The following is a 15,771-nucleotide window of genomic DNA, read 5'->3' on the forward strand; positions in this document are numbered from 1 at the left end:
AAAAAGGACGACAGGTGAGGCCCCAACCCGGTCTTGACGGCGGCACTAGGGCGGCCGGGAGGACGGAGGAAATGGGAAAAATAGAAAACAAAAGGCGGGGGCGCACAAGGAGCGGGACTGTGGGGTCAGCGGCTGGCCCGCTACGGGCTCGGCGGCCGTCACCGCGTTCGTCACACCGCGCGCGGGGGACTCAGGGCCAGTCAGGGATGAGGTCACGCCCACGCGCCCCGTCGCTCTCGCGTGCTCTGGTAGACCGTACGGCGGCCGGCGGGGCTCAGGCGTGGTTGGATCCGCGTGATTAAATATTAGTCGTGTTATATCGGATATTTAAATATTAATTAAAAATATTAAATATATATTATTTATAAAATTAATTGTATAAATAAAAATTAATTTACGAGATAAATCTATTAAAACTAATTAATCTATCATTAGCATATATTGACTATAGCATAATATTATCAAATCATGGACTAATTAGGTTTAATAGATTCGTCTCGTAAATTAGTCTTTATTTATACAATTAATTTTACAATTAATTTATATTTAGTACTTTTAATTAGTATGAAATATTTAATGAGATAATGAGATAGAGATTGAAATTTAATCCAAGATATCTAGCAACTTGTCACTCCATTCGACGTGCAGCTCCGGCTCTCTCTCCACCACCCTCGCCAACCAGTGGTGCTATAAACTTCCAGCCTTCCGTGAAAAAAATAGTGCCAAACGGAGAGGTAATATGGTTTATTCATATTAATAATTAATAATTAGTTGATGGATCCAAATACAGTTACTAAAATTTAGCAATTAACTAGCTAGTTCGGAGGATCCAAACGGATCCTAACAACTACGAAAATCCTGGTAGCTAAACCAGCCGACGCTTCACTCTAGCTAATGGAGGACGCGGACAAGAGGCCGGTAGGCCACCAGGGAAAGGCACCAAGCGAAAGAAAGCACACGCTTCGCGTGGCGCTGGCGTCATCGGATCCAGGATGACATCACGGCGTGCGACACGATCAACTAGCTCCCTCCAGCTGCGACCGCCGGGACTCGACAGCGCCCGCCCCCGCATCCCCTGCGGGCAGCGGCCCGTGTGGCCCCCCTGTGCGCACACGCGGCTCCACTCGGCGCTGCCACGTGTGCTGGACTCGCCTCTCTTGCGGTCTCGTCTCACCAACCAAACCCTCCAGATTTCGAAAAAAAAAAGAAAACCAAACCCTCCACACCGCTGGTTGCGCCCTCGTGGGCCCCGCGCGTCAGGTCCAGGAGGTGTTTCATTTTTTTTTATTTATGCGCGGCACCCCCGGCGTGTTGCAGTATTGTTAAACCGGCGCCCGCCTCTATCAGTTATCGCCTCCCCTTCCGTTCCCCTCCTCCCTCCTTCCTCCTCTCCCCGCATTTCCGGCCAGGGGGACGCGACATTGACGCCTCCGCCGAGCTTTGGTAACCACTTCCTCCTCCTCCTCCTCCTCCTGCTGTCTTGTTCTTCGTCGTCGTTTGTCCTCCTCCTGCTGCTTTGTTTTTATTCTTACTATTTCCCCCCTTGCCTCACGACGCGGTTGTGGGGTTCGATTTTGGGAGGGGAAGGAAACGGGGAGCGCGCACGAGGCAGTTCTCGTCCAGCGACGTTTCCGTCGTGGTTAATTAAGGCTAGATTCCCCGGCGGTTTGATGCTAATGGAATTAGTCTTGAAGGGAGACGCCTATGAATTGTGTTTTTCTTTTGGGCGAGGGTCATGTGCTCGTTGTTTTCCTTCCCGAGGAATGTTTGTTTCTTCCAGGCCGCGTGGGCGGATCATGGAATTCCTCCCCAGTCCCACCACGTACGAAAATTGTTAAGGAGGCTCTTTTCCCTGCTGGATGCTGAAGCATTTTATTAACGCCTCTACTGTGCTTCCGTGGCACATGCGCGTGTGCATCCATGAATTTTGCGTCAGTTGGTTGTGCTGGGTGTTCTGGTGTATGTGTATTGCGTTTCATGCTCTATCCAAGAAACATGCTGCCTAGTTGACACAGTTGGTACTTTGCGTTTTGTGTCATGTTCTGGAATTTCGGCTGCACATATGGATGTTGAGAAGGGGGCTTCCATGTAGGCACCTGTTGGAGTTTGGAGCATTACGGCAATCTATTTCTGCTGCCGCTGTTCTGTGAATTTTAGTTGGTTCCGTGTTATCCATTTTGGTAGTTGATGTTGTCTCATCTCCTTTTAATGCTGTTGTGTCACTTGGAGTTGGACAGTCGCGAAAAACTGAAAATATGTGCTTTTGAGGACGATTATTGGTCAGTGAGCCGCCTGTCGTGGCTGGTTTTGTTGAGTCAGCAAAGTTTTGGGGGCATGGGCAGGCATGTGCTTTTGTTTATTCTCGCACAAGTATCTATTGGATCGGAAAGTTTACAGAATATTCTCCAGCTCGTTTGTTTATTAGCTTAGAGGCATTTGTTCTTTCGTTTGCTTAACTTGCTACTCTGCAATACACTATTCTTGCTGGTTGGTCTTGGAAATTTGGTTATCCGTCCATCATAGACCTATCTTACATGCTTACGAATTGTTCAGTAGCGGTTTCAACAGTTTCCAGTTTCCGGTGCTGCCATAGAGTTAATTACAAGTTTATATTTGAAACCGTAAGTAGTGGGTTGCTGTAATTATTGCCTGTTCATTAGCTTAAAGAACTAGTTACCATGCTCGCAGTCACCGGAAGCACTAGGAATGGTATTTTTATCCTTTTCCTTTAGGTTATTAAATTATTTGTCAAATTGTGTAGGGGATGACTGGCAGTAGAAGGGTCCAAGCCTCAGGCTATCAATTGTACTGTCCTGGTTGGAATTGCCTGGACAGCTGGATTGCAAGTCTGTGTCCACGTTAAAGTCTTCTTGTGGAGGTGAATGGCAGCTTTCATTTCTTTTTTCTGTTTTCATCATATATTGCATTTCCATTTCACTAGATATGTGGCTGTGCATAGAGGATGCCATGCATGGTTAGTATTTCGGTGGCATCATCTAGTGACATTCATTTTCATTGCAAAAGACGGCTTCTTATTGCCCATTTGAATCGGGTGATTCAGAGATTTAATTTGAATTTGAACTAAATCCTGATAATTCTCAAGGAAATTCTGTTCTTCCAAATGGGTTATTGGTATTGTTTTTTCTTTTGAGAAAAGGAGATATGCTGCCTTTTATCCCCTTTTTTGTTGGTTTGTGATGTAGCACTGGCCCGATCTTCCGATAGGTATGATAGTTTCGATTGGTGGAGAACTCGACGTTAGCGATCCGGGCTTCTAATCAAACACGATTCGAACCCCTGCAACCGTTACACCGCTGCTCCGTTTGTTGTCAACCAAGCATAACTTGATTGATCTCGCCAAGAAGGCTAATCCTGGAAGCGAATCGAAAAACACAAGCAAGAAAGTATAAGCACGCAATCTGAAATTGCGGATGTGTATGAAGCAAAGACAAGTATGGGGTTCAAGCTCTGATCACAAAAGGACTAATCGCCACACTGGTGTAGAATAAGAATAGGGGCCTTGATTCACAGCAAAAGGACTCGATGTCACAGTTACAATGAAAGAGATCTGTTTCTCGATGGAAAATTAGAACTAAATAAAACCCCAAACCCTAATATGGCAGCTGCTATTGAGTTTATACCGAATGGGGGACGTCCTAGGGTTCAAGGCAACCAGGTGGGGGCGTCCTCAATCTAGGTTTAAGGCCCGACATGATACAAAGCTGACTTGACCCAAAATAGGTGACACAACACTTTGTCGTGGTCACACAGAATGATCCACAAATCTTCTGGAGCTCGGACCAGAACCAAAAGAAATCTTTCATCGTCTTCTTTCCAACGCATCAAAGAACGCCTCGTTTCGACGTTATATGAAGGAGATATCATCGTTTCAGTTCAGGGTGGTCGGCTGAGTCCGAACCAGACGTGAAGACCAAGTTGGGCGACGAGCGATTAAACTACGACCACGAACACACTAAACCAGCAACAACGACTCGACCACGGACACAAACTCAACAAAGCGAATTTGAAATGAAATTGCAAAGGCTAAAACAGGTGATAGGACAGTGGAATGTGTAATTTTTTTTGGCTTTTTATGGACTGTAGTAATGCAAACGAGATGAATCTAAAGGGGAACACGGAGGTATACCTCATGGTTAATCTGAATCCTGATACCACTTGATGTAGCACTGGCCCGATCTTTCGATACGCATGATAGTTTCGATTGGTGGAGACCTCGACGTTGGCGATCCGGGCTTCTAATTAGACACGATTCGAACCCTTGCAACCGTTACACCGCTGCTCCGTTGGTTATCAACCAAGCATAACTTGATTGACCTTGCCAAGAAGGCTAATCCTGCAAGTGAATCGAAGAACACAAGCAAGAAAGTATAAGCACGCAATCTGAAATTGCGAATGTGTATGAAGCAAAGACAAGTATGGGGTTCAAGCTCTGATCACAAAAGGACTAATCGCCACACTGGTGTAAAATAAGAACAGGGGCCTTGATTCACAGCAAAAGGACTCGATGTCACAATTACAATGAAAGAGATCTGTTTCTCGATGGAAAATTAGTACTAAATAAAACCTCAAACCCTAATGTGGCGGCTGCTACTGAGTTTATACCGAAGGGGGGACATCCTAGGGTTGAGGGCGACCAGGTGGGGGTGTCCTCAACCTGGGCTTAAGGCCCGACACGATACAAGGCCGACTTGACCTAAAATAGGTGACGCAACACCTTGTCGTGGTCACATAGAATGATCCATGAATCTTCTGGACCAGAACCAAAAGAAATCTTTCATCATCTTCTTTCCAACGCATCAAAGAACACCTCGTTTCGACGTCGTATGAAGGAGATGTCAGCGTTTCCGTTCAGGGTGGTCGGCTGAGTCCGAACCGGACATGAAGACCAAGTTGGAGACGACTTGTAACTCGTAGAAGACTAAATCTCGGGTGTTTCCAGCATGGTGATGTCCTCATCAGTTTGTCTCCTAGTAAGGTATTGTTTGACATTTAGTTCTCATGCAGCCCATCTTTGGGCAGTGCGGTACCATCTTGGCTTGAAAGTCCCTTATCGCCCTCTAATTCATCGTTTTGTCTCCTAGTGATTAGTTTTTGTCTAGCATTAATACTCGTTTGTACTATAATTTTCATAACACCCACACACAGAAAGAACTGATGTATCAATTATCATTGTTGCTTTTATTATTGAAGCATGATAATGAAGCTCAAGAATCCTTTATGAAAGGTCTTTGTAAAACGTCACCTTCTCGGAGAGTTTCTTTGGAAGAGTAAGAAGACTTACTAATCCTTCATTCTGACACATGCAGGATACCATACTGCTATATCGACTGAATTGTTCTTTGAAGCTTAGGTGATATAAGGAAATGGGATGTTCAATGGTTATTCTGAAAAATGACCAATGGTTTACTAACTAGTGTTCATTAATTGAGAGGCCAAACATGCGGTGGAAACGAAAGATACATCATGGAGGACCATCTAAACAACAACAGGTCGGTCCACTTGCGGATGAAATATGTGCTGTTGATGAGGAGGTTTCCCATCTTTGTAGAATTAAATCTGAACCAAGTCAGAGAACTTGTGCATCCATTTATGCTGGCCAGAAGAGGCCTGTCTCAACATTCAAGCTATTATCAGGGAGAGAATCCAATTGCTCGGGGATGGGCAGGTTCTCTTCAGCTGATTGCTCTTATGCTCTTCGGAAACACCTACCAGTGAAAGGCCCATGGTGTGTGGATGATATGGATAGTGAAGCTTACATCTCACAGTTCTCTGCAGATGGTTCACTTCTAATTGGTGGGTTCCGGGTATGTGATTCTGCTATTATGGGGAACAATCTAACCATACATTGTATTGTTTTTTTTTCCACATAACTTGGATTAGCTGCATGTTGTCATGTTGGTGGCTAACAGTACCTGCCTAAATATATTCAGGGAAGCCACATCAGAGTCTACAACTCCGAAAATAATTGGAAGGTTCATAAAGATATAACCTGCAAACGTCTGCGCTGGACAATTTCAGATATTGCTCTCTCACCTGATCAACAGTTCCTAGTAATTCTCTTAAACATTTTTTGAAATAATAGGCTTGGAAATACAGCTTTCTGTTTCCTCCATCTGAACTTCCTAGGTTTTGTGAAGCAGCTCTCCTGTGTATTCGAGGAAAAGAAATATTTTCTTATTGGCATGTGTCTATGCTTGCTTGATCTTTTCTACATAGGGGCACTCATATGATTATTATAAGCATTTTCCACTAGTTTACTACATAATGCTTCGTGCATCATACCAGATTAGCACTTCAAAAGTACTATATTAGGACTTTCAAATGCCCAGCAATGTGGGATTGGGAATGGGAATTTCTTCCCAATGAAAAGTTTGTTCTTCAAAGATATAGAATCCAATCACAATTATGTGAAAACTCTTACACCATTTTATGTTTCTTTTGAGAAAATCCTAGGTTATCTTGGCGATATGGGTAACCTTTGTGAACTAATTAAAAGATATATAGGTTTAATTTGATTCCTAATATCAGAATTGCATGGTTTTCTCATTTTGTTTCACAATTTTAGAGGCATGTCTACAAATTTTCCACTCATGATTTCTGCAAGTTATTCTTAATTGTCATACTGAATTCATGAAGCTGTATTTAACATAGGTGTATGTTGCCGGTCCCAAGCCCGCGATGAGAAAATGTGGAGGGTTGTGTTAGGTTTGGCGAACCAGTGTAAAAAAAAAATCAGCCACTCTAATGGAAATGAAACCCATAAGAAATTTGTTGGGGCGTAACCCTCTTAGCGACGCGCTATGTCGGAACCCGGGTGTGCTGTTAAATGGGCAAGGGCCGGGTCGTCATCCCCTCAGGGGCGCGTTGTATCGTGATCCAAGTACAATGATAAGTGAGCAAGGGTCGGGTCGTCACAGCCTCTGTGGTGCGCTACATCTGCGCCCGGGTGTAGTGAAAAATGAGCAAGGGTCTTCGCATTTCTCTCGACGGGTGCGAAGGGTAAGGAAGCTAGCCGAGCCAACTAGGATTCGTCTAGGTAGTTGGAACGTAGGGTCTCTAACTGGTAAGTTAAGAGAACTAGTCGATGTAGCAATTAGGAAGCGTGTAAATATTCTATGTGTGCAGGAGACTAAATGGAAGGGCCAGAAGGCGAAGGAGGTGGAGGGTCCTGGCTTCAAGCTTTGGTACACGGGGACAACTTCGGGTAGGAATGGTGTAGGCATCTTGATCGATAAGAGCCTTAAGGATGTAGTTGTAGATGTTAGGAGGCAAGGCGACCGGATTATCCTAGTGCGGTTGGTCATTGGAGATTTGGTTCTGAATATGATCAGTGCCTATGCCCTCCAGGTAGGTCTTAGTGAGAGCTCCAAGAGTCAGTTTGGGAAGACCTTGATAGCATGGTTAGTACCGTGCCTATCACCGAGAAGCTCTTCATAGGAGGAGACCTCGATGGCCATGTGGGTGCGACTAATGTAGGATATGAGCGAGTACACGGGGGTTTCGGGTATGGTAGTAGGAACGAGGGAGGGAGGATGTTTTGAATTTTGCGTTGGCCTACGACCTGTGTTAGCAAATACCCTCTTTAGAAAGAGAGAGTCCCATCTAGTGACCTTCCATAGTGGACAATACTCGAGCCAAATCGACTTTATCCTCGCTAGGAGAGAGGATAGACGTGCCTGCTTAGATTGTAAGGTGATACCTGGGGAGTGTGTTGTCCCCCAACACAAGCTTATGGTGGCGGATTTTCGTTTTCGGGTACGTGCCCACCGAGACAAACGTGCTAAGATTGCGAGAACGAAGTGGTGGAAACTTAGAGGGGAAGAGGTACAAACGTTTAAGGAGAGGATGCTAGGCGAGGGGCCTTGGGAAGAAGGAGCAGATGTAGATGATATGTGGCTAAAGATGGCGATATGTGTTCGGAAGGTGGCCTCAGAAGTGTTTGGTGTGAGTAGGGGAGGTAAGCAGGAAGTGAAAGAGATTTGGTGGTGGAATGACGAGGTGCAAAGGGCTATTAAGGAGAAGAAGAAGTGTTTCAAACGCCTTCACCTCGACAAAGAGCGCAACCAACATCGAGGGCTATAGATTAGCGAAGAGGTCTGCAAAGCGAGCTGTAAATGTAGTGAAAGGTCAGGCTTTTGATGACCTTTATCAACGGCTAGGTATGAAGGAAAGAGAGAAGGACATTTATAGGATCGCTAGGACCCGCGAGAGGAAGACAAGGGATATAAACCAAATCAAATGCATCAAGGATGGGGCAGATCGACTTCTGGTGAAGGATGAGGAGATCAAGGACAGATGGCGAGAATACTTCGACAAGTTGTTTAATGGGGAAAATGAGGGTCCTACCTTCGAGTTGGACGACTCATTTGATGATACCAACAGACCCTTTGTGAGGAGGATTCAGGAGGCAGAGATCGGGGAGGCTTTGAAGAGGATGAAGGGAGGTAAAGCGATGGGTCCTGATGGCATCCCCATTGAGGTGTGGAGATGCCTGGGCGAGAGGGCGATAGTATGGTTAACTAAGCTTTTTAACCTAATTTTCCGGTCAAACAAGATGCCGGAGGAATGGAGGAGAAGTATATTAGTACCGATCTTCAAGAACAAGGGAGATGTTCAAAGTTGTACTAACTACTGGGGGATTAAGCTGATGAGCCATACGATGGAGCTTTGGGAGAGGGTTATCGAGCATCGCCTAAGAAGATTGACAAGGGTGACCCAAAACCAGTTTGGGTTCATACCTGGGAGGTCGACCATGGAGGCGATTTTCTTAGTACGACAGTTGATGGGGAGATATAGAGAAGAGAAGAAGGACTTACACATGGTCTTTATTGACCTAGAGAAGGCGTATGACAAAGTACCGAGAGACGTCATGTGGTGGGACTTGGAAAAACACAAAGTCTTAATTAAGTATATTACCCTCATCAAGGATATGTATAAGGATGCGATGACTTGTGTTCGAACATGTGATGGCGATACCAGTGACTTTCCAATTAAAATAGGACTACATCAGGGGTCAGCATTGAGCCCTTATCTATTTGCTTTGGTGATGGATGAGGTCACAAGAGACATACAGGGTGATATCCCTTGGTGTATGCTCTTTGCTGATGATGTGGTGCTAGTTGACGAGAGTAGGGCAGGGGTTAATATGAAGTTAGAGCTGTGGAGACACACGTTAGAGTCGAGGGGGATCAGACTGAGTAGGACCAAGACCGAGTATATGATGTGCGACTATAGCCCGACTAGGCATGAGGATGGGGACGTTAGCCTCGAAGGTTAAGTAGTGGCCAAGAAGGATACTTTTCGGTATCTAGGATCAATGCTTCAGAAAGATGGAGACATTGATGAAGATGTTAGGCATAGAATTTCAGCCGGTTGGTTGAAGTGGCGGCAGGCTTCTGGCGTCCTCTGTGACAAGAAGGTGCCACAGAGGCTAAAAGGTAAGTTCTATAGGACGGCGATTCGTCCGGCGATGCTATACGGTGCTGAATGTTGGCCTACAAAAAGGCAACATGTTTAGCAACTGAGTGTAGCAGAGATGCGTATGCTGCGTTGGTTCTGCGGGCATACAAGAAGGGATAGAGTCCGGAACGAAGAGATTTGAGATAGGGTCGGGGTGGCACATATCGAGGAGAAGTTGATTCAACATCGGTTGAGATGGTTTGGACATGTGCAACGGAGGCCTCCCGAGGCGCCGGTGCGTAGTGGAGTTTTAAAGCGGGGCGATAATGTAAAGAGAGGTAGAGGTAAATCTAGACTAACTTGGGATGAGACGGTTAAGAGAGACCTTAAGGAGTGGAATATCGCTAAGGAATTAGGTAGGGATAGGAGCGCTTGGAGATTAGCAATTAACGTACTTGAACCATGACCTTTGTTACTTTTTGTTTAACCCCTAACTTTTCCTTTGTCTTGTGCCCTTTTTGTGTTTCTTATTCTTGTTTTCTGTGGGTTTCATCTCTTGCCTACCCCAACTTGCTTGGGACAAAAGGCTAAATTGTTGTTGTTGTTGTTGTATGTTGGTATATGTATCATCACTATGACGTGTGTCAAGATTGATGCAAACTTTCATCCTACCTTTGAACAATGTTCTTGCACAAATGTCACAGTTCATTTGAGGGCTAATAGTACATGTATAAGTGGTTTTGTATTTCTTTGTCTGTATCTTTATTCTAAATACTAAAGTGCTAGGATCATTTTTTTCAGGCTTATTCCAGTTTATCGCCTACTGTTCACATAGTAAATGTCCAGAATGCTGTAAGGGAATCACATGCTAATATTACAGTATGTCCTCTCCTTCATCTTTTTCATTTTTAAACATGCTCAAGTTAACCTGTGGATAATTGATTATGAAGTTTACTTTCATCAAATGAATTCTTATAGACCAAACTTAGCTAACCGTCAAAGCACATTGAGGTTAAGTTCTTTTGTTTGCATTAAATGTTACTTAACAGATGAAAGAGGGAACTGATTGCATCAATTTTTAAAATGCACCGATTGAAATTTGTGATTCTCGTTAGTCCGCACCTTTGTTGAAGGCTTGTGGGCACCAGGATTGGACCCTGGCTGGCAAGCACCACCTTGATGCCATTACCAGCTTCCTACAGCAGTTCTCAATTTTTGTGTTTTTTTTTGTGATGTTAGATGGGATCGATATAAAAATAATTGACTTTTTTACTAGATGGATTTGGTTCGTTAATTTTTTGTTTCTGTGTAACAAACATGTTCTCTTAAGCTTGGAGATTGTTACTTTTTAAGGGTCAGGTCAAGTAATCTCAATAGAAGGGACAGCATATTAGTTCTCAAAAAAAAAAGAACAATGAAGTACTCTCTCAGAAGTTCTTTTATCCTATACTGTAGTCGGTTCCCTCTTCAAGAACTATAATTGCCTTTGGGCTGTGCTGTTTGGTCAGATTCAGAATGGTGCTATCCCATTTGATCTAGGTTTTCAACAAAATGAATCTTCTAAGTTTGTTTTTCCATCATTGTGAATCATTGAGGTGTTCAGATGTGTAATGCTTTATTTGAATATCTTTCATGGTACTAAGCCTTTACAAAAATAGATGAGCTTAAGACAGTAGCATTTGTGGAATAGGCTAATTGAACATCCAATAATTCCAAGCTCTGAAGTTAATTCAAATTCATCATAGCTTGCACCATGTGGTCAATTGCATTGCAACAATTATACTATGACACCTAGTTTTATTTTAAGAATCTAGAAGCAATTTTCAAGACAAGTGGTACCCATTCACCAAATGAAAAGGGAACACAACATACACACCTGCTCCCGCATACCTTCTTGTTTGCATAGTTGCCAACAGAACATTTTTTATTCACCGCAATAAGTGTGTGTTTGATGGTGCATCCTCAAACGTAGCTAGAGCCTTGTTGCTGACTAGTAAGGAGCTGGACTCTTGGGGTATGGCTGGGGCTCGAGGGATTACTCATCTCCTCGCCTCAGTGCCTAACAAGCATTGAGCACAGATCAGGGCCGCTTCTTTGTTTATAAAGGCGCGCTTGTTTGTGTAAGTCTGCTGGCGTGAATGTGTGTGGGTTTTGTAAGGGCTCATACCCTTTTTTCCTTCTTAATATAATGATATGCAGCTCACTTGCGTGTTCAAGAAAGAAAAAGAACATTTTTATTCTAGTTATATCATTTTATTTTTAGTAACCTTTTTTTCATATATATCTGCTAGTGTTTGGCTATATCATTTGTTTTATGTTATGTAGGAAATTCATGAGGGTCTGGAGTTTTCTGACGATGATGACGAATTCTCCTTTGGGATATTCTCTGTAAAATTCTCAAAAGATGGGCGAGAACTTGTTGTAGGAAACAACAATGAATCAATATGTATTTATGATCTTGGAGCAAACAAAGTAACAGAACGCATTAATGCACATGTGGTATGAAAATTAAAGGCATGAGTAAGCCACATATTTTATTGTTTAGAATCTATTGTATGACTATTTCTTCTCTTTTGCTTGTTCCGCGACCATTTCGAAAAGGTGGCGCAGTTGATGCCGATTAGACTTTTACAAAACACCACCATGACTTGGGGACATAGTTTCTTAGCAATCATATTCCTATGCAATGGAAAATGAATCCAATATGAGAATGGTTAATGTTGCATTGGATGGCTGAAGAAATAATTAGGGCACTCAGGATTTTTGTTAGTCTGCTTACTACAATAAAATTCACTAGCTTTATACCGTATGAACGTTCTATTGCTTGTCATTAATTCATACTGAGGAAACAATGCAACCATAGAAATCCATAGATCGACTTGCCATTAAAGTATTGCAGTTAAGTTAGATGTGAAACATTTGTTGGACGCTACATGGTTTTTATCATTTGCGTAGATAATAACTACTTGTTCATTTGTCATTTAGCTACTGTTTATGTTTCATTTCTGAAATCTTATTTTCTCTCCCTTTGGCTTTTGCAGGCTGATGTCAATGTGGCCACCTTCGCTGATGAAACAAGTGATGTCTTGTACTCTGGAAGTGATGATAGCCTTTGTAAGGTGAGCCTGATCACAAATTATTTAAATTTTTTTCAATCCTCTTTGAAAGGGTTCATTTCGCTAATTTAGTAATGATGGCCAATTTACATGTTTATGGGTGATGTTAAACTTAGGATCTAAACAAACAGATCTGAAAAATTAAGGGTTCAGAAACTACTGAGTTGGTTCTGTAGCATTTTGAGGACAGTTAAGTTGGATTATAAATACTAGAAAACTAGGGAAGCCCATGTGGCCAAGGCCAAGTGGTAAAGCACAAAGTTTTGTGGTGGTTGAGGTTGCGGTCTCATTCTTCATGAAATCAAGAATGTGCAGTCCTTCTGTGTATTCTTGTAAACAATTGGCATTTTCTTCGATGCATCAAACTCCAGCATCATCTTGATTGATACTGAGAGATGTGAAATAAGTGAACGATGGAGGCTTACCCTGACTGACGATATTTTGCAATCTGTAGGTTTGGGATAGGCGCTGCCACAAGAAACAAAAACCAGTAGGTGTTTTGACCGGTCATTTAGATGGGATTACATTTATTGATAGCCGTGGAGATGGGCACTATTTTATCTCAAACTGCAAGGATCAGACTATTAAATTATGGGATCTCAGGAAAATGTCCTCCACTACAAAAGAGTAACTACATCTCTTGTTTTACATGATTATTTCGACAAGGAAGCTCATATGGTTGTAGTTGTGAACTGCAGAACATTGTAGGAAAGTTCTAAAAGCTAATGTCAGATTCTCACTTGCATTTTCTTGAACACACAGGAGAACTATGTGGCATTGTATTGTGAGGATAAAAACTGTATTACAGCACGCCTGACCAATGGGGAAAGGAAATATTTTCAGATTAACCTCTAATGCCTACAAGAGGCTAGTACCAAATTATATGGACTGAAACTAATATAATATATTGGAGTTCTCCTTATCCCAATACCATAAATAGTTTTAATGTTAATAGTCCCTCCAATCACAAATAAGTGTCATTTTGGATATTAAGAGTTCCCAAGAGGCCCAGACATACTGCTAACCAGTAATTATAATATCGTGACATACTAGTCAAGAAGAACCTACTGGTATCATTATAAAATATTCAATCTCAAAATGAAAAGAGGTATTGATGCTTAATTTACACATGTGTGCATGAAAGCCAAAATGTCACTAATTTGTCACTGGAGGGAGTAATAATTAATTCAAGTAGCACTACAGAATTTCAACCTTTTGAGTTTATCATATCTGTTAAAGATGCCTAGTAATTAATTATACTTACGAATTGAGGACTTGAAAATTGTTGTACACATTCATGTTTGTGTGGAATTTTTATGGCCTAACTGATTGATACTTGTTAGCTTCCCTCTCTTGTCAGAACTCATTTAAATTCATTTTTTCTCATTTATCATTGTAACTATCTTTTCAGCTGCACACCAAAAGCATATGAATGGGATTACAGATGGATGACATACCCGTCAGAAGCCCGATATTTGAAGCATCCATATGATCAGTCACTAGCCACATTCAGAGGCCATTCTGTGTTGCGCACACTTATTCGCTGTTATTTTTCCCCAATGCACAGGTTAGTAGGGATTATTTATCTTACACCACTTGTTCACCTTTTGTATTACTAATTTTCTAGATATGTTCTTGTAAGGCACAATCTTGACTTGGTAGCTATCAAACTGAACATGGAACATCGATTTTAATGCACATAATATTTTTGATACGTACAAAGCTATAACCATATGGAAGTGCTTTCAGATTGTTCTCGAACCTTTATGCTACTCATCCTGTAAAACTGTTGGAGTAATTGTTAATCGAAATCTGTGAAGCTTCAATCTCAAAATTTATAATCCTAAGCACCTTATGCAAAACAACAGGTGAAGTATGTGTTACTGGTAATATTTGTCTGGTTTGTAATGTAAGTTGTAGGATTAAATGATGTTTACAACATAATTTTTTAATGTTTCGATCTTGTTCATTATTGCAGCACGGGTCAGAGGTACATATACACAGGATCCAGTGACCAATGTGTCTATATTTATGATGTGGTATGGACCATAGATGCTTCCCCTGAACCACTTTTCCTACGACATTATTTTACTTTCTATAAATAATAGAAGATTTTGTGCTGATGCCTATAGTACATGTAATGTTATTTGCACAATGCAAAATTTCCATTGTAAATTTTTTTTGAGCAGAATTTCCATTGTAAATTCATTCATAGTATCAAGAACCAAAAAATTCTCCTGTCTGAACACTATGAGATCCATTTGATTCTATTAGCTGGCTCAAAACCGGATACAATCTAGTGGCTTATTTGTTTAGTTTACAAGCTACTAGGCAATCTCCACACTAAATGAATGGATTGTGGACCTGAATGCATACCATGACTATATAAATGAAATTGTAAATAACTATCATAGACTTTGCTGTCTCTTGGCTTAACAGTGCATCAAGTTTCACCTTGATAACAATAGCAATTCCTTTCATCGAAACATTAACGTGCACGTCCCTTTTTATTGGATGCCTTTGTGATATTTCATGCTACTGCTTAAATTTGCCTCCTGCTCCCTATAAACCTATCTGTTCATTCTCCCAGGCGACAGGTAAGGTTGTTGAAAAACTGAGATGGCATGGGTCGATCATCAGAGACTGCTCATGGCACCCGTACCTCCCCACACTTGTCAGCTCTTCTTGGGACGGCTATTTGGTCCGGTGGGAGGCAACAGAGGATGACAGAGACCCCTCCATGCTCAAGACAGGGAAGCAGAGGATGCATCCAGAGGGATACACAATGTCGTTTGTCCTTTAGAAGTGAAGCTCACAAGGGTCTCATGTATATGCAGGCTCTACACGCCTCTGGTTCGAAAAAGTCCGTTTTCTTTTCAAAATTTCGTGCTGTGTAAAAGTGATCGAGAGTGAATTGTTGAGGCGGTACATAGACTTGCAAACTTGTAATGCAGATCAATGTTTATTCTTCAACCATTGTAGATTAGTTGATGGGGTTTACTCTTTTTCTACTTTTCCATGGGGTTTTCAACCTTCAAGCAGGATAAAGATTTGTTTTCTTTAATTTGGAGTTGCTGTTGTATGGACTAAAACTAAATGTTAGAGCTTATAGTGATTTTCTAATGACCCAAAATCGAAAAACCTGTCATTAAACATCCATCAGCATATAATCTAGCCTAATTTGAACTTTTTAGCATTTTTTTTTCGTGAACTTTCCTAAGCATGTATTTCATTA

At 42.0% G+C, this 15,771-nt stretch overlaps 1 protein-coding gene across 3 annotated transcripts; it reads left to right on the forward strand.

Moving 5' to 3' along the window:
- Positions 1 to 1,317: 1,317 nt before the first annotated feature.
- On the forward strand, positions 1,318 to 15,418 carry LOC112891841 (LEC14B protein-like). 3 transcript variants are annotated; one of them, XM_025958825.1, is made up of 12 exons: positions 1,318 to 1,443; positions 2,762 to 2,878; positions 5,328 to 5,371; positions 5,453 to 5,825; positions 5,952 to 6,071; positions 10,222 to 10,299; positions 11,746 to 11,919; positions 12,462 to 12,539; positions 12,991 to 13,163; positions 13,948 to 14,103; positions 14,515 to 14,575; positions 15,127 to 15,418. In XM_025958825.1, exons 4-12 carry the CDS (start codon positions 5,460 to 5,462, stop codon positions 15,337 to 15,339), a joined length of 1,419 nt encoding a protein of 472 aa, XP_025814610.1. In that variant the 5' UTR covers positions 1,318 to 1,443; positions 2,762 to 2,878; positions 5,328 to 5,371; positions 5,453 to 5,459; the 3' UTR covers positions 15,340 to 15,418. The 3 variants fall into 3 exon arrangements, with proteins under 3 accessions (XP_025814610.1, XP_025814611.1, XP_025814609.1); XM_025958826.1 differs by lacking the exon at positions 10,222 to 10,299 and having other exon boundaries at positions 5,328 to 5,825; XM_025958824.1 differs by lacking the exon at positions 2,762 to 2,878 and having other exon boundaries at positions 1,423 to 1,443; positions 5,328 to 5,825.
- The last annotated feature ends 353 nt before the right edge of the window (positions 15,419 to 15,771 follow it).

The sequence above is a fragment of the Panicum hallii genome, chromosome 5 (assembly GCF_002211085.1).
Source record: "Panicum hallii strain FIL2 chromosome 5, PHallii_v3.1, whole genome shotgun sequence".
NCBI classification, from domain to species: Eukaryota; Viridiplantae; Streptophyta; class Magnoliopsida; order Poales; family Poaceae; genus Panicum; species Panicum hallii.

Excerpts from the sequence above, each read along its gene's own strand:
- LOC112891841 (XM_025958825.1), top strand. The coding sequence starts at position 5,460 with ATGCGGTGGAAACGAAAGATACATCATGGAGGACCATCTAAACAACAA. Across the intron at positions 6,072-10,221 it reads CACCTGATCAACAGTTCCTA|GCTTATTCCAGTTTATCGCC; the intron begins GTAATTCTCTTA and ends CATTTTTTTCAG. Across the intron at positions 12,540-12,990 it reads GTGATGATAGCCTTTGTAAG|GTTTGGGATAGGCGCTGCCA; the intron begins GTGAGCCTGATC and ends TGCAATCTGTAG.